Source organism: Anolis carolinensis, chromosome 6 (genome assembly GCF_035594765.1).
Source record: "Anolis carolinensis isolate JA03-04 chromosome 6, rAnoCar3.1.pri, whole genome shotgun sequence".
Lineage (NCBI taxonomy): Eukaryota > Metazoa > Chordata > Lepidosauria > Squamata > Dactyloidae > Anolis > Anolis carolinensis.
The window spans coordinates 70,945,216-70,964,744 of NC_085846.1; the positions used below are offsets into that span (position 1 = coordinate 70,945,216).

Sequence of the window (19,529 nt, forward strand, 5' to 3'; positions counted from 1 at the left end):
CAATAGGATAGGAAGGACAAGAGATCTCTTCCAGAAAATCGGAAACATCGGAGGCAAATTTCAGGCAAAAATGGGCATGATCAAAAACAAAGATGGTAGGGACCTAACAGAAGCTGAAGAGATCAAGAATAGGTGGCGAGAATATACAGAAGATCTGTATAGGAAGGATAATAATATAGAGGATAGCTTTGACGGTGTGGTGAGGGAATTAGAACCAGACATCCTGAGTAGTGAGGTTGAATGGGCCTTAAGAAGCATTGCTAACAACAAGGCAGCAGGAGACGACAGGATCCCAGCTGAGCTGTTTAAAATCTTGGAAGGTGATGCTGTCAAGGTGATGCATGCCATATGCCAGCAAATATGGAAAACACAAGATTGGCCATCAGACTGGAAAAAATCAATTTATATCCCCATACCAAAAAAGGGAAATGCTAAAGAATGTTCAAACTTCCATACAGTGGCACTTATTTTCCATGCCAGTAAGGTAATGCTCAAGATCCTGCAAGGCAGACTCCAGCAATACATGGAGCGAGAGTTGCCAGATGTCCAAGCTGGGTTCAGAAAAGGCAAAGGAACAAGAGACCAAATTGCCAATATCCACTGGATAATGGAGGAAGCCAGGGAGTTTCAGAAAAACATCTACTTCTGCTTTATTGACTATTCTAAAGCCTTCGACTGTGTGGATCATAATAAACTATGGCATGTTCTTGGTGGTATGGGGATACCAAGTCACCTTGTCTGTCTCCTGAGAAATCTGTATAAAGACCAAGTAGCCACAGTCAGAACAGATCACGGAACAACAGACTGGTTCAAGATTGGGAAAGGAGTACGGCAGGGCTGTATACTATCGCCCTACCTATTCAACTTGTACGCAGAACACATCATGCGATGTGCGGGGCTTGACGAATCCAAGGCTGGAGTTAAAATTTCTGGAAGAAACATTAACAACCTCAGGTATGCAGATGATACCACTCTGATGGCTGAAAGTGAGGAAGAGCTGAGGAGCCTTATCACCAAGGTGAAAGAAGAAAGTGCAAAAGTCGGGTTGCAGTTAAACATCAAGAAAACCAAGATCATGGCAACCAGACCGATTGACAACTGGCAAATAGAAGGAGAAAACGTGGAGGCAGTGACAGACTTTATATTTCTAGGTGCGAAGATCACTGCAGATACAGACTGTAGCCAGGAAATCAGAAGATGTTTACTTCTTGGGAGGAGAGCAATGGCCAACCTTGACAAAATAGTGAAGAGCAGAGACATCACACTGGCCATGAAGGTCCGCATAGTCAAAGCAATGGTATTCCCCATAGTAACCTATGGATGCGAGAGCTGGACCATAAGGAAGGTTGAGCGAAGGAAGATAGACGCTTTTGAACTCTGGTGCTGGAGGAAAATCCTGAGAGTGCCTTGGACCGCGAGAAGATCCAACCAGTCCATCCTCCAGAAAATAATGCCCGACTGCTCACTGGAGGGAAGGATATTAGAGGCAAAGCTGAAGTATTTTGGCCACATCATGAGGAGACAGGAAAACTTGGAAAAGATCACGATGCTGGGGAAAATGGAAGGAAAAAGGAAGAGAGGCCGACCAAGGGCAAGATGGATGGACAGTATCCTTGAAGAGACTGGCTTGACCTTGAAGGAACTGGGGGCGGTGACGGCCGACAGGGAGCTCTGGTGTGGACTGGTCCATGAGGTCACGAAGAGTCAAAAACGACTGAACGAGTGAGATGACGACGAACATAAAGTGAATTTTTATTTTGTTATGCTCAGGATAAAATTATTTCTGACATGCTCTTTCATACTTTTAAAAATCACAATAAATTAGATTAACCTTTGGGATCAAAAAGGAATTTCCACCCCAGTAATATTAGCTGGTGTTCTCTGATATTTCTTCTAACTTGAGCCTGGATTATCATTCCTAGTCCTCTGGAGCTAACTACTGGGAAACCAATATAATTGCTCTCAGTTTCTGATATATTATATTCTTTGAAGAACTCTGAAAACTTACTTTTTGATTATGACTCCCACAATGACCCAGCTAGCAACAGGCATTGATCGTACTGGCTGAGGGATTCTGGGAGCTGAAATTAGAAGGGGGAGCTCTGATCCTGAGGCTATTATTGTATATCAAAGACTGATTCGGAAAGCTACACAATTCAGAACAGTATCAGTCAAGAATGGACTCCCATGTTCTTTTCTAGTGAAGCCAACTCACCTAAAGGCTGATAACGAAATTTCATTTGCCTATACCATATGTGACCAAGTTTCTTTAATGCTTCTGCGTCATGAAGTGGAAAAATTTGAATTAGAATACCATTAGTCATTAGCCTTCGCACTGAAAGAAAAACAAAAGAAAAGTGTTATTTTGGAAGCATTTTATTCTTAAAATACACAGACTAAATGACTAATTGAATAGCATTTTAAAATTCCTATTAAAAATAGTACAGTGCAACTCTCATATCCACAGAGTATATGTTCAAGGACTTTGTGTGGATACAAGAAACTATGGATAACAACAAATCTCTCCATCCCTTTTTCACTATCAGCTATGCTGGTGAGAACTGCAGCATAATTCCCAACTGATCTGTATGCAATTCAAGCATGATCTGAGAAGGCCCACCAACATTCTAAGGTCCACATCCAAAATGTGATGCATAACAGAAATGCCAATGCCTGTATCTTCATGAAAAAAGCCTTTCATCTTCCCGTGCCACAAAGTTTGGTTTTGAAAATCTATGTTAATATGAACTGGCTCACAAGTGAACTCTGCTGTTCTCTGAAATTTTTTATAACAGTTTACATTTCTTGTAGAATGCAAATCTATTCAAGAAGGGCAAGCAAGCATTGCATTCCTGCTTATTCAGGTGATGGGCTGAAAAGTTAAATCTCATTTTATAAAAAAAAATGGAGGGGAAAACGCATGCCAACATTTCCAGGGAGAGGGGAAAGTGATAGGATTTTTGTTTGCAATGCTTAAAACATGTCTGATTCTTCAAATATCAAATGGTTTCAAATTAGTATTGGTAAAAAAAATCAAATGAGCATAACTAGAGAGTAGGTAGAATGTGCTTATATTAACAAAAATTGAATCACACATCATAGAACAGTGGTCCCCAAACTTTGGTGGAACCCTGAGATTCTACAAAAACATCATAGGGGTTCGGCGAAAATCTAAAATCAGTTTTGGTGGACTTTAAAATAAAACCACAAAAGACAACCATTCAATTGTTTTGCAAAGGAAGGGGCAGCACAAGCTTTCTCCAAACATCTACTCCCCAATGGAAGTCATTTTATCACAGCCCAGCATCCCAGAGCCACATGATCTCCCCAGGGAAAGTGAATGGAAATTCAGAGAAAATTATCTGCATACACTGGAGAGTTCTTGTCTTTTTTAGCAATATCCAGAAAGTTTGTCTTCTAAATGCTAGAATACCACTACTCTTTTCATTCAGTTCAGTTCAGAGCAATCTCACATTTGCTTCTTCCTTTTCAATTAGGATTCAACGAACAGAGTTGATGAAATGAAAAACAGCAATGAACAGTTACTTACTTATTGACTTCCCTGGATAAAGCTTTGCTTGTGGATAACCAGGGATCATTGTTTCATCTTTGGCTCTCAAGTTTTCAAGTTCGTGTTTAATGATGTATTGACATTCTGCCATTGTGAGAAAATCATGATTGTCCTCTGAAACAGAAACAATATATAGGTGAATATATCATTTTTCATGTTTAAAATTTCTGACTGCAGATTTCAGAGGCAAAACCCAACACCATAGCAAGTGCTTACTATAGACATATGTAAAAATGCTTGGCAACTTTGTAATCCTGTGTCTACTCAGAAGCAAGGCCTCTAATTTAAACATAATGTACCCTGAAATAAATGTGCTGCCTATGACAAAAACCAGACTATGAATCTCCAGCCTATTAAAATGTCTAATAACCAGTGAAAATCCATTTATTAAAAAGCACAGATATATTTTAAAATAACAATTTAATATTCAATATCTAATACTAAATAATTTCTAGAATCACAGAAAACTGAAAATATACTCTGAAAGCCTCCGCAAATCCTTCACCACCACCTCATCACAACATGGAGGATACTACTGAGTTTCTGAAGGTTATCTCAGAGCATCATAAACTGATAAGGTTACAAATATAGCCACAAAAGTAGACTTTGTATCTGCTTTGCAAAGAACATAAATAAGTTTGTCAACAGAAGGAGAGCCACTGGATCTCAAGCTGCCAATAGCACATTCTGAGAATAGTTGGGTTCTTTGAGTCTCCTTGTGGAGAGAAAAAGCAGGATATAAATAAACATAATAATTGTCATTGTTATTATTGCTGCTGCTGCTGTTGTTATTACTATGAATTTGTGGAGGGTTCAACTGTATCAGTGAAATCCCAGATTTTCAAGAATTTCAAAGTGAGGCAAAAAGATGTATCATTAAAGCCAAACCACACACTAAAGCTCTAAATTGTACATCTTGACAGAAATTTAGTTCAGTTTTATGTAATTGCCCCCGCCCCCCCCATCTCAGAAAGGCTTTAGCCACCTTACCAATAGAAAAATGAAAACTGTGTCACAAAAACAAACAAAAGAATAACTGGAGAACAAATGGATTTACCTGCAAAATTTCTGAAAGTTTTTCTAGTGGTATAGGTAAAGGTTCTCATTGAATTATCATTACATTCTTTGACTAATCCCACTGTTTCTGCTCCCAGAAGTAGCCTTAGGTTAGATGCTCCAATAATAAATATGTTCTTGCTTCCTTCTATTTCTTTTCCATCTTGAATCAAAGGTTTAACCAAAAGCTGGGCCCCTTCAGAATAAAGCAAGGAATCAGAATAAGCACATTGAACATATGCTTTTAAGCTCTTAATGATAGGACTCATGCATTATGTACCTTCAGTTTAAGATGAACTGTATTTAAAGAGCTACAAGAGTAATTCAATTTCCATAGAATAAATCTTTGTTATCAGGTTATGGCAACAGAAGAAAAAGCTACTGATTTCAGTGGAAGGAAAGTACTGTATATTCTTAAGTTTCTACCCTTGAAATTATTGAGATTATACGGAAGATTGGCTGGATGGTGGCCAAGCTTTTAAAAGGTAAACAATACAAAGATTTCCTTGTTAGAAACAACTGAGGAGCTTATATGTGTTAGGAGCATATATACATATTAAAATTCCAATGTAGGATTTCTCAAAAAGACTGCATTTCTACAGAAAGAGGAAACTGAAAGCAGAGAAGCAACAAGAGAAGGGGCACTTTTGTAGATGGAGAGCAGATGGTCAAAGTGCAGGCCACAGGCAGAAAATTTTGTTTTGCTCCAAAATATTCCCAAATACACCAAAATACTCCCAGATGCACCATACCAGCTGTGATTTCCATCACACTGAGAGGTCCCTGGTAGTCATAAACAATTCTTAGAAAAGAACACTCTGAAAACTCCAAAAATGTTCTCTAGAGCACATGGGATGTATTTTCCACATTTTGAATCCACCAGGTAAATCAAGACCTGTAGAGACCCTTTTATAAAACAGGGAGTAAACAGGAAATGACTGTTATTCATATCCTTTAAAAAAGCCCTTTTAAATAAGACGCAGCTCTTCTCCTGGGGGACAAATGCAGCTCTGTGTGATATACATACCTTCAAGTTGCCTGGTGAATTATGGTGACATGCATTTCATAAGTTTCAAAGCAAGGAATAACCAGAGGTGGGTTTGCTATATTTCAGAGTTCCTTTTTCTGAAATGTAGCTTGCAGCCACCTAGACTTCCACAATTGCCCACTTTGATTGAAGTGAATAGGGTTAAATACCTTTTCTTTCCTTCATTTCCTTATAGCCAAACAGACCACTCAAAGATAACATTATTTTTGGCTAAAACAAGATAGCAACAGGCATCAAATGCATATTTTTATATAACACAAGCACAGCTCCTAAAAGAGAGCCAACATAATGTACTGGTTTGAACATTGGATTACAGCCATGACAACTCACTGAGTGACCTGTGCAAGTCACATTCTCTCAGCCTCAAAAGCAGACCAAGGCAATCTCCTCTGAACAAATCTTGTCAAAAATCATGCGACAGGTTCACATTAGAGCCATTATGAGTCAGAAAAAAATTAAAGAAAAACAACAACAGCAACTCCTAAGGGTCAAAAAGAACAAAGCCCTCTATTTTCTTCTGCATTATGTAAGAATCATCACACATTGTATACTTTGCTGCATGATAAGAAGCATCAGATTAGGGGCAATTGGTTTCTAGGTGAAGAAAGACCACAGGAAATGTATGGTGTCTCTACAGGGTTTTTTATTGTTTAGAAAGTAAGTGGCATATCTTGAGACATCACATCCGTAAAGATAATGTACTTGCAACTGTGTTTTTCCTTCTTCTTCCCAATATTTACATATATCATAGTTAGAAACTACCAATTTACATGTTTAAAATGAACCACCTCGTTTTCAGGTCTTCTCTGACAATTTAAAAAAATACTATCCCTTTGCTACAAAATTCACACATTTATTCTAATTTACTCACTGACATTTAAAGTTTTTATTTGTATAAACTGATGCTTGGATGCAAATGGTAGCTACTTTTAAAAACTGAGGATATTATAAAATTGAAGAGGACTCACCTCCATTTTTCTTCTTGTCCACAATCTTTTGGGTCAACCATTCTTTAGTTTCATCTTTGGTGTCCTTTGCAAGCTCAACTACCACCAACGGTCTGAAATTAGCTTCATATGTGTCATATGAAGACCAGCTTACCTTCATCTTTTGGAAAACTATCTGTCTAAATGGAAGATGGAAGAGTAAGATGTTTTTGCATACTACAGAATAGGAAAAACATTCAAGCATATTCAGTTTGCCACAAACGTTGCCACATGTTTATGCTAAAGAAGAATTTCACCTTCAACCTCAAAACAACATTATCTAGTTCTTCCACATAGCTTCAATTAGATTACACATAAAGTATACAGCAGAATTCTGCTCAAGGTTCAATGGTTAAAAAACTGTATTTCCAAACATGAGCTCTTTCATCATATTTTTGGACTGCTGCTTAACCAAATTAAGTGAAAATGTTCAACAGAAAAATTACTCATTTTTAACTTATTTTTGTTAAGATTATGATTTACTCTAGGAAAGTTGAAAAGTATAGAACCAAGCTGTCTTAAGTATGTATTATAAGATAAATGTCACACAATTCAAAAAGTTACCCCCTGTACGAGTTTTGAAATCAGATTTCTTCCCAGGAACAATGTCAGGAGCTATCCATGCTATCCCATTATGTGTTTTTCCATCTAAAGAGACATGATATTCTATGCCTCTCTCTTCATGTGCAGCTGCTCCAGATCCCTGTCCAAGTCATGTTCTGGCTTTATCATTCACTTATTCTCCCAGTTCCAATAAATCAAGACAACATGAAGACAAAAGGACTCGAACAGTATTTTGAGAAGCAGCTCCTTCAGGTGCTTTCTGAATCATATGCTGGCTTTGCTTGGCATTTGCTGTACTAATAAAACTAGAGAAGGCAAAACTCACACACTATCTATCTGTCTTTCTATATAGCTATCCACCCACTTTCTCACCTTTCTACCTTCTGCCAGGACAGGTCTTCAATAAAATACTTTAAGGCCCCATGGATAGTGATGAAGAACTGAATTCATCCACATGCAACTGGTGATTTCCAAGTACCAGTACGTAAATCAGAGAATCCACTGCAGACTTCAAGCAGCTATCTCAGGTGCTGAACACAATCCCACAAAGTATGTTCAGAAATTTGGACAATTCCTTCTAAATTTGGACCAGAAACAGATCCAGCACCATGCTGATATGGAAACCATAGGTTGCCACTGAATTTAGCTCATGGGACATGTATACTGCATAGGCTTAGAGCAGTACAACTCAGCATGTTTATTTGTTACTGAGTCCTCACTGTGTTCAATACCGCAACCAGGTATATGTATATAAAGTTGCAGATGAAAACTGCATACATAGGATGAAATCAAATTACTGCCAAATGAAAACAATCTTTCTTGCTGTCTTGGTTTTTAGGCCTGTTCCTGGGGATATTTGAGGCATTAACTGGCCACCTTTCGGTTGGTAGATCTTATTACTGCTGATGATTTACCAGCTGTGCTACAGCCCATTTTGAGATACCAAAATGTGTACTGGTCAGTGTTATGGTATTAGTTCCAACTGGAAAGCACCCCTTGGAACCACTGAAACTTGCTTTAAAATTCATTTACCACATTTCTATTGACTCAATCAGTATATTTGAGTTAGATCAGGCTACAGATTTATTTCATTTTAAAATTGTATATTGTTGTAATGGGAGAAGGAAACTAAATATGTTTTATATACAAAAGTATTTTTATATATAAAACTGTGATGTTGTAGCAGTGGATAATTTCCATAGACAAAATGTATGGAAAGTGAATCACTTGTGCTCCATCCCTAAGCATAATGGACTTATAGGTACTCTCTAAATTGAATTCATATGCTGCAATTAATTAATAGTAAGTGCTGCTTTTTTGGCCCCTGTATACATGCCATACAATAATTCACATTCATATATCATAATTCAAACAGCATTTAAAGTACACATAGGATGACCATAAAACATTGTCTTCTCGAGAAAGAAGCACTTATTCCCACCACGTTTCCCCCGGAATATCAAAGAAGGGTGACACTGACCACCTTCTCTCATGATGCAGCAATATGTATGTATGTACGTGCTTTCAAGTCACTTGTTGACTTATGGCAGCCCCATGATTTTCATTAGGTTTTCTTGGGCAAGGGATATTCAGAGTTAGTTTGCCAGTTCTAATATATGGGTGGTGCTTTAAAAAACAAAACAAAACATCACCTGTTTGGGAGAGAAGGAGGCATTAAACCAAAGACTCTAGACATAATTCCAGACTAAGTCTGAAAATCCTATGGAGCTTAATGGCACTAAATCCCATTAAATTCAGTCAGGCTTACTTTTAAGTAGGTTTTCATATGATTGTATCATACATAATTCTGGAAACTAAAGAAATACATAACTCCCATATCACTACTGTATAGGAGTTTTTGTTATTGATGTTATTAAAGCATCCCAAACCTACAGATATAATAGCTGTTGACTATCTAGATCTATAGTCTTTTGAACCTTTCCCTGAAATTCCCTGGGTTCAATTCTTTCTGAAGAAACATAGGACTGAACTGTAGAGCTGAATAATTGAATGTAAGCCCCACTAAAATAAATACACATTGATTTAATAATGGTGAGATTTGGACAAAGATTTCCCTTACAGTACTTTGATTCTAATTAGCTCTGAGAACTAGACCTTTGAACTACCCAACCTATCAAGACAAACTAGTTGCACCTTTTTTGTCACAAAGCAAATAAATTACAATACCAAAGAAATTATGAAGGCTATCTTCATACAATGTAGAGATGAACTGCCAATAGTTAAATTCTGATTCTCTGCTAAAGATTTGTTCCCCTGCCAAACAGTATCTGTCCACTCCTTCATTCCTGAAATGTTCTCATTGGATTTACTAGTTTATACAAAGCTAGCTCCTTCACAAGTTACTATAGTTCTCAGAAGGTGGCATGCAGAAACATTTCTCACATGAACAGTTTTGAAAGATGTATCAAACAAGTTTATCACAAAGTTATTTGATATGGTATAATGTAATAATGACTTATATAAATGCTTGGCTATATTAACATCAAGTCATTACTCTGCAGCTTTCCACAAAAACTCCTTTTGGCTCACTTTTGTGCATCTACTCCTGAGTAAGCATTAATGCTTAATGAGTTGTCAACATTTAAAATAGAATAGAGACCTCTCTCTTCTGACAAGCCTACCTATTCAATTTTAAACTACAAATTTAAATGACTGGCAACATGTTGTTGGTATGAATGATTTTAATGTGTTTTAATTTTAGGTTTATGCCTTTTAATATACAGTATGTGTTTTAATCGTCTTATGTTTCTATATTTGTGTATTAATTGTCTTGTATCCCGCCTTGAGGAGAGGCAGGTAACAAATACAATAGATTCTACATTAACCAGACCTCAAGCAACCAGCAAATAAATAGAAGAAATAATACTACATTCACAAAACTGTTTTTAAAACAGCTTTGTGTTTTAAAATTGTGTTACATTAACTTACTGTAAAACCATGTTACATTAAGTTTGTCTTTGTCTTAATTCACTTTTAATTATTGTATTTCAACATTTATTTTAACCTTTTTTTGGCAAAATGACACCATTTGCGCATTACAAATACTTATTTTTGGTTTCAGGATTTTAAAAATTAAGGTGTGCATTAGATTTGATGGAGCATTAGACTTGAGCAAATAAGGATATGTTGTGTCCCCATACATTTTGTTATCACAATTTATGTATATGGCCATATCTCTTATAAAGGGTTAGTTTAAATTCTGGTTTACTGCATGGCAAAATTATGGTGGTGATAATAATAATAATAATAATTATTATTATTATTATTATTATTATTTTATTCCTTCCCCACCTCTCCTTGTGGCTCGAGGAGGTTATCACATACCTAAAAAACCAATAACAACAACAACAACAACAACAAGAACAACAACAACTTTATTTTTATATCCCGCCTCTATCTCCCGGAAGGGACTTGGGGCAGCGCACATGGCAACAAGCCTGATCAAACATGGGTTAAAAACACAATCAACAATTTAAACATCATATCAATACAGAATCACATAAAACAACATCAGCAGCAGTTTAGAACCTGAGTAATAATAATTACTGGACATTCAGAGGGTTAGAGTTGTTCATAGAACTCTGGGTAGGGCTAATCGATGGTGTCAGACAGTCGTAAGTAAGATGGAGAGCCATGTCAATAATAACATTAAAAATCTATGGGACAGGGACTGTGATAAACTGCAGTGGCTGAAGGTGAGGTATTGTTGGGCTGACCATCTTGTGAGACTACTTACTCAAAGGCACACCGGAACACAGAGCCGGCCCCATCATGGAGGCCACCTCGGGCGCAGGTCCCCGGGGGGCGCCACCAGGCTTCTCCCGCCCCAGCGGGGACCATGGGCTCGCTCGCCGGTGAACAGGAAGGCCTGTTCGGCGACGAGCGAGCTCCACATGGCCGCTGCCAGCTGGGCAAGGCCAGCCAGGCCAGGACACACTGGGCGGGAGGTGGGGCACCGTCAGGGCGGTGCCCTGCCTCCCGCCCAGCGTGCCCTGGCCCCGCCTCCCACGCTGCGTGGGAGGCGGGGCCAGGGCACGCTGGGCGGGAGGCGGGCACTGCCCTGACGGTGCCCCGCCTCCCACCCAGTGCGCCCTGGCCTGGCTGGCCTTGTGGCCTGGCTGGCCTTGCCCGGCCGGCAGCCGGCCAGGCAAGCCTTGTGGGAGGCGGGGTCAGGGCGGGTAGCGCGGGAGGGCCCCGCCTCCTGCGCTACTCACCCTCGCCCGTCTGGCCTTTTCCAGCTGGCCAGACTGCAGCGGAGGTCCCTCCAGGCCGCAATCGCTGTGTGAGAGGCGGGGTCAGGGCGAGCAGCGTCGGAAGTGGGGCCAGGGCACGGGAGGCGGGGTCCGCCTGCGCCGCGGGAGGCATGGCCATGTGCCTCCCGTGGCACATGGCCACGCCTCCCGCGGCGCCGGCGGGGGGGCGCTTTTCCCCACCCCCGCTTAATAATTATCTCCGGCCGGCTCTGCCGGAACATCCACGTTTTTAGGTCCTTCTGAAAGGTGGACAAGGTGGGTGCCAGTCTCATCTCCCTGGGAAGGGAGTTCCAGAGCCGAGGGGCCACCACCGAGAAGGTCTTCTCCCTCATCCCCACCAACCGCGCTTGAGATAGAGGTGGGAGTGAGATGAGTGCCTCCCCAAATCTTAAAGCCCACGTAGGTTCATAGGGGAGAATGCAATCGTGGAGATAAGCAGGTCCCAAACCGTTTAAGGGCTTTATAGGTGATGACCTCTGCATCTTGAATTGGGACCAGAAACTTATTGGTAGCCAATGGAGCTGTTTAAACAAGTGGGTTGACTGCTCCCTGTGACTTGCTCTAATCATCATGAACATTATATAAAATACATATATTAAAATCTATTTCTACAAAATACATATATTAAAATACACAAAACAAAGATTAAAATATAGTGAACACAAGACGCGAGTTTAAAATTCATGATTAAAAGTGATTGGGTAGGCATGCCAGAAGAGATAGGTCTTCAGATGTGTTTTAAATTCGACAGTACATTTAGGTGTCGGATCTCTTCCGGCAGGTCATTCCACAATCTAAATACATATTTACAAAGTATGTCACTCTACTTTTTAATTTGGAAAGTTCTACATATAGAGTTTATTGTATGGGATAGTATGGGATATAGTATTAATTGTGCCTATTTTTAATAGTAACTCCCAAGCAATCAGTAACTGCATTCATGCAGCACCTACTGAATCCCCATGGATGCCAGTTATTGGAGTCTACTGTACATTATTTGATTTTGACCCTTAAAGCCCTACATGATTTGGGTCCAGGCGACCTACGCGATCGCCTTATCCCATACAATCAGCCCCTGAGCTCCGACTGCTAAATTAGAGACAATTGAAGAAACAACTGAAGCCTTATGTCTTCCAGCAAGCCTACTCAGTCAATTTTAACTTGTGAATTATAACATGCATTTATCAGTGCATTTTAAGCCGTATTTTACCTTTGTTGCACCCTACCTCAAGCGGGAAGGAGAGGCAGCAAATAAACTATTGTTGTAGTTGTTATAAATAATAACTCATAGATTATTTAGAATGGGTAATAAATATATTTAAATGTATATTTATCGTGTCAGAAGTAAATTGGGAATACAGTTATAATGTATAAGAAACTACAAACAAAGTTAAAGACTTGACATTATGCTAAATTTCTTTTGACTAAAAGCTGGCCAATCCGAGTGCCTCTGGTGTTACCTAAGGAGGTCTTCCATTGTGCATGTGACAGGGCTCAGACCACATTGTAGTAAGTGGTCTGTGGTTTGCTCTTCTCCACTCTCACATGTCGTGAACTCTACTTTGTAGCTGCATTTCTTAAGGTTAGCTCTGCATCTCGTGGTACCAGAGCACAGCCTGTTCAGCACCTTCCATGTCACCCAGTGTCCTGTGTGCCCAGGGGAGAGTTTCTTATCTGGTATCAGCCACTGATTGAGGTTCCGAGTTTTAGCCTGCCACTTCTGGACTCTCATTTGCTGAGGTGTTCTGCGAATATCTCTGTAGATCTTAGGAAGCTGTTTCTTGATTTAAGACGTTGGCATGCTGGCGGATATCAGTACAGAGGATGGGAAGGAGATGTCAATGCCTTGGTCCTTTCATTGCTGGCTGCTAATTCCTGGCAGATATCAGGTGGTTCAATACTTATTATATTTGTTAATTATTATTATTATTATTATTACATTATCAGCAGGAGCACCTAAAGTGCTGTTGATGGGTTTTGAAGGCTACAATCCCAGGAATAGGCACACTTCAGCCATCCAGGTGTTTTGGACTTCAACTCCAACAATTCCTAACAGTTTACCGGCTGGGTTGCTATAGATCTTCCGGGCTGTATGGCCATGTTCCAGAACCATACTCCTGACATTTCGCCTGCATCTATGGCAGCCATCCACAGAGGTTGTGAGTTCTGTTGGAAACTATGCAAGTGGGGTTTATATATCTGTGAAATGTCCAGGGTGGGAGAAAGAATTATTGTCTGTTTGACAATAATGTTGCAATTGGCCAGCTTGATTAGAATTTAACAGCCTTGCAGGTTCACAGCGTGGCTACTTCCTGCCTGGGAGGGATCCTTTGTTGGGAGGTGTTAGCTGGGCCTGATTGTTTCCTGTCTGGAATTCCTGCTTTCGGAGTGTTGTTCTTTATTTACTGTACTGACTTTAGAGTTTTTTAATACTAGTAGCCAGATTTTGTTCATTTTCATTGTTTCTTCCTTTCTGTTGAAATTGTCCACATGCTTGTGGATTTCAATGGCATCTCTGTGTAGTCTTGGCATGGTGGTAGTTAGAGTGGTCCAGCATTTCTGTGTTCTCAAATTATATGCTCCAGGTTGATTCATTAAGGGCTCTGCTATGGCTGACTTCTCTGGTTGAGTTTGTCTGCAGTGTCTTTCATGTTCCTTGATTAGTGTTTGGGCAATGCTGCGTCTGGTGGTCCCTATGTATACTTGTCCACAGCTGCATGGTATACGGTAGACTCCTGCAGAGGTGAGAGCATCCCTCTTGTACTTTGCTGAACGTAGCATTTATTGGAATTTCTTAGTGGGTCTGTAGATAAGTTTGTAGGTTGTGTTTCTTCATCACCTTCCCTATGCAGATAATTGTTTCTTTGATGTATGGTAAGTAAAGGTAAAGGTTTTCCCTCGATGTTAAGTCTAGTTGGGTCCGACTCTGGGGGTTGGTGCTCATCTCCATTTCTAAGCCGAAGAGCTGGTGTTGCCTGTAGACACTTCCAAGGCCATGTGGCGGGCATGACTACATGGAGCGCCATTATCTTCCCGCCGGAGCGGTACCTATTGACCCACTCATATTGATATGTTTTCAAACTGCTAGGTTGGCAGAAGCTGGAGCTGACAGCGGGCGCTCACTCCGCTCCCTGGATTCGAACCGCCGGCCTTTCGGTCTGCAAACTCAGCATCTCAGCCGTTTAACCCACTGCGCCACTGGGGGCTCCTGATGTATGGTAAGCACATTTTTCTTCTGGGTGGATCTTTTGTCTGTCCTCTCCTGACTTGTTCTTGGCCTTGCAGCAATTCTAATGTCTGTGGTGGAGTATCCATTGGCCTGTAGAGTCTGCAGGAGTCTACCATAGACCATGCAGCTATGGACAAGTCTACCAGCTGTTAGGACTTGTGGGAGTTGAAGTCTAAGACACCTGGAAGGCCAAGGTTTGCCCATGCCAACATATCTGGGAATAAGTTTCTCTGAACTGAGGCCCACCAGAATCCCTTCCCTTTAAAGAGCCTCCAAAAGGGCTTCCCTTCTCTCCCCTTCCCAAGGAAGCTTCTCCCCGAGGGAGGGAGGGAGGAGAAACAACCCGCACACAAACTTTGCCAGCGCCTCAAACTCAGCCTCGAGGATGGGGACAACGCCCTGCAGAGGCAGCACGCGACTCAGAGGCCTAAGGTGACTCATTCGCGCGCGCAGGTAAGCGGGTAAGAAACCGTTAACGGCAGTGCCATTCATTAAGCGCCAGCTCCCCCTCTATCGTGCCCCCAATTTCTTCCTCACCCCCCAAAACTCCTCAGGCGCCTTCCTCTACTCTTCTCAAGGGGGAAAGATAGAAACGGACAGGACGACGCCGCCAACGCCTCCCTCTGCGTGCGCCTCAAAGGGCGGCAGGAGGAAGCGCTCCCTCTCGGCCCCCTCTCCCTCACACACACTCACTTTCCCTCTCGGCCCACTCACCGACCGCCGCCTTCGCTCTTCTCCACGTCGGAGGGCGGGCTGAGCAGGAGCCAGGCGGGCCCTGATGGCCGCGGCCAATGGGCGGAGTTGCTCGGGGTAAGGGGGCGGGGACTCTATTCGCCCCGCCCTTTCGCCGCGAGGGACAGTCTGTGACGTCACCGCTGTCAAACTCAGGCGTGAGAACCGGGCCATATAAAGCCTTCTTTTTAAAATGTTGGGATAGTATGGAAAGCGAGTTTCGCTATGGATGCGGCTCTTTAGAAATCCGTACAATAACCAAGAAAGTAAGTTGCGTTGCTGTGAGTTTTCTGGGCTGTTCCAGAAGCATTCTCTCCTGACATTTTATTTATTTATTTATTTACTACATTTATATGCCGCTCTTCTCACCCCGAAGGGGACTCAGAGCGGCTTACAAATCAAATGTACATACAATATATTATTAGCATAGCACAATATAAGCAATTAAATTACTATATTGTACTATATAATTTTATGGTAATATTATTAGTAATACTACATTTAATATATATATTATTTAATATATAATATATATAACATTTCACCCACATCTTTGGCAGGCATCTTCACAGGTTGTGAGGTATTGGAAACGAGGCAGTTTATATATCTGTGGAATGCCCAGGGTGGGAAAAAGAACTCATGTCTGCTTGAGGCAAGTGTGAATGTTGCAATTGGCCGCCTTGATTAGCATTGAATAGCTTTGCAATTTCATGACCTGGCTGTTTCCTGCCTGGGGGAATCCTTTGTTGGGAGGCGTTAACTGGCAATGATTGTTTCTTGTCTGAAATTCCCCTGTCTTTATGATGGTCCTTATGTAGACTTGTCCACAGCTCCATGGTATACAGTAGACTCCTTGGTAAACCAACCTGGACACAGCATATTGTTTGAGAACACAGAAATTCTGGACCACTGTAACAACCACCATGTCAGACTAAACAGAGAAGCCATTGAAATCCACAAGCATGTGGAAAATTTCAACAGAAAGGAAGAAATCATGAAAATGAACAAAATCTGCCTACCAGTATTTTTAAAAAATCTAAAATCAAGACAGTAAATAAAGAACACCCCTCAGAAAACAGGGGAATTCCAGGCAAGAAACAATCAGGGCCAGCTAACACCTCCCAACAAAAGATACCCCAGGTAGGAAGCAGCTAGGCGTTGAAGCTGCAAGGTACCCCAGGTAGGAAGCAGCTAGGCGTTGAAACTGCAACATTCACACCTGCCTCAAACAGACAAGAGTTCTTTCTCCCACCCTGGACATTTTACAGTTACAGTAGTCTCTCACTTATCCAACATTCGATTATCCAATGCAATCTGCCTCCCTCTTGGATCCACAGCTGTTTCTCTAGGCAGCAAGAACCGAACTTTTTACAGATTTAATTTCCAACAATGTCGTTACTATATGTTCATTTTGTGCAATTCTATTTTTATTTGAAGTCAATTTGTTTGTCACCAATGTTTTTGTAGTCAATGTTTTCAATACATTGCAATGTTTTGGTGCTAAATTTGTAAATACAGTAATGTTACTGTGTATTGAACGGCCTTTTCTATTGATTTGTTGTAAAACATAATGTTTTGGTGCTTAATTTGTAAAATCATAACCTAATTTGATGTTTAATAGGCTTTTCCTTAATCCCTCCTTATTATCCAACATTTTTGCTTATCCAACGTTCTGCCGGCCCATTTATGTTGGATAAGTGAGACTCTACTGAATATAAAACCCACTTGCCTAGTTTCCAAAAGACCTCACAACCTCTGAGGATGCCTGCCATAGATGTCGGTGGAACGTCATAAGAGAAAGCATCTGGAATATGGCCATACCACCCAGAAAACTCACAGTGATTCCAGCTATGGAAGCCTTCAAAAATACATAGAGCTATCATAATTAATCAAGAATTGTTTTTTTAAATATCTGGGAAAGAGTGGGTTGTTTGGGACATTCCAGCTTTAGTTCCTGAGCCTGAGAAAAGGCAGACAAACTAAGGCCATATAAACACATTGGAAGGCCTAGGAGACACTCTCTCAAGAAATCTCTAGGTCCTGATTCTATGTCGGGGGTAGCTGACCATGCCTTTGAGTTTCCTAGGCTCTCGTGTTGGGAGGAAGATGGGATAAATAAAACAGAGAACCCCTAGCAACAGCATTCTTGGCACTATCAGCATAACATTTTTTTCTTGGGTACAGATAAACTTACACAATCCAAGAAAATAATGCCAGAGTTCATATATCTGGCAGGGTAAACGTTTATGCGTGCCTTTCTGTTTTCTTTCAGTAGATGTCACTGTTCTTCTGGGGTGGATCCGTGTTTGTTTTTTTCTGGAATGAACTGCTTAATCATTAGAGCAGATCATATCATCTACTTAGATTCTATATACTAATAGCATTCATAGCACTAGAGTGTGAATGTTTCTGTTGCCAAAATGACAACAGGAAGATAGCTGGAGATTAGATCACTTTGCAGATACTCTAAATTAGTGTGTGAAGAGTGGCTAATAGACTTCAGCACAATGTAACCACAGACCATTTAAATGACACAGTAGTCAAGCATTGTCTGAAGCTGTGCTCTATTTCACTGCTATTCAAAGTGACAGTTCATGGACTATTGGCTGCTGGTCCACAGTGATTTTCCAGAAAAGAATGGGGACAAATATGGTGCCAGTCCCTGGGAAATGGCCATAGGCTGCCAGCCCAAAACATCAGGTGCCTTAAGAAGCACAACTCTATTTGAAGTTTGGTTTAACTCTGGTTTAAAGAACCACAAAAATGGACAGGCAGGGACTTTCAAATTACACATCAACCTGATGCACACAGATAACTTGATTCCAGTATTCTCCACCATGCAGAGAAGGTTTCTATTAAAATTATAGTTATTTCTGCATTTTCAGCTATAGATATTAATCATCATATGCAAACTGTGACCTCTTTTGTCTTTTTTAAGTGATGCATTAATTGACCAATGCAATAATAATAATAATAATAATAATAATAATAATAATAATAATAATAACAACAACTTTATTTTTGTACCCTGCCTCCATCTTCCCGAGTGGACTCGGGATGGCTTACATGGGGCCAAGCCCAGGAAATTACAATAAACAGAATAAACACATCAAAATAAAAGTACAAAATTATACACATTAACATAGTTAAAATTAAAATGGTTACCATAGTATAGTTAAACATAGTTTAGACATAGTTTATGCCTCTTATGCAACTGTACACACACCACTCCAGCTTCCTATTAGATTGTGGCTCCATTATTGGTCATCTTCTTTAAGAACATGCTATCACAATGAAGAAAGGTCAGGACATAGAGTCATCACTATCATCACATACGCACAGAGAGAGAGAGTCTAAAGGTGGTGTTGTATATATAAACTTCTTTAGGATGCTTTGATTGTGTGTTCCTGAGAGACAGGGGTTTGTCCTGGATGGCCTTTGTGGTTTCTTCGAACTCTGTGATTCTATTATTCTGTTTATTAGGAAACAGCCACTTTGTTTTTCCTTTAAAAAAATGATTACCTAAAGCACCTGAAGGTAAAGGTAAAGGTTTTCCCCTGACGTTAAGTCCAGTTGTGACCGACTCTGGGGGTTGGTGCTCATCTCCGTTTCTAAGCCGAAAGTGTCCGTAGACACCTCCAAGACATTTACAACAAGTCACAGCAGCAACAAAAACACAAATATAAATATCAATGCCTCCTACTGAGGAGAAAATTATAAAATTACCATAGAGTACTGCTTCAGTGAATAAATATCAGGAGACTACTAAGCGTCCAAGCACAGGAGGCATAAGCAGCCATCTAGTAATCTACATTTTCTGGATTATGTACAAATTAAAACCATAAAATATAACACAGCAGCAAAGGAATAATTAAATAGGAGAAAGGGGAGAAGATAAAAAGACCAGTACGTAACACAACCACAAGTCAAGCTAGCAGCAATGATCTAAACTCACTTTTAAATAAGATCCTAAAATTCCAAGAAAAGTGCAGATTATTCAGACTGATAAAACACTCAAATGTGATAAAATTACTCAATTTATAATTACAATCATACTTATTAAATGAGT

At 40.4% G+C, this 19,529-nt stretch overlaps 1 protein-coding gene across 6 annotated transcripts in view; it reads right to left on the reverse strand.

The window, feature by feature from the left end:
• ano10 (anoctamin 10) overlaps positions 1 to 15,548 on the reverse strand; it is an 80,606-nt gene extending 65,058 nt beyond the window's left edge. The window contains exons 1-5 of one of the 6 annotated variants that reach the window (XM_008121283.3): positions 15,443 to 15,548; positions 6,644 to 6,797; positions 4,629 to 4,823; positions 3,551 to 3,685; positions 2,216 to 2,335 (exon numbers count right to left, since the gene is read on the reverse strand). In XM_008121283.3, the coding sequence (XP_008119490.1) occupies positions 2,216 to 2,335; positions 3,551 to 3,685; positions 4,629 to 4,823; positions 6,644 to 6,782 (589 nt within the window). In that variant the 5' untranslated portion in view covers positions 6,783 to 6,797; positions 15,443 to 15,548. Of the gene's footprint in view, positions 1 to 2,215; positions 2,336 to 3,550; positions 3,686 to 4,628; positions 4,824 to 6,643; positions 6,802 to 8,705; positions 8,847 to 15,265; positions 15,387 to 15,421 lie in introns of those variants that run through there. The other 5 variants (XM_008121301.3, XM_008121272.3, XM_008121277.3 and 2 more) reach the window with 5 other exon arrangements.
• Positions 15,549 to 19,529: the final 3,981 nt, after the last annotated feature.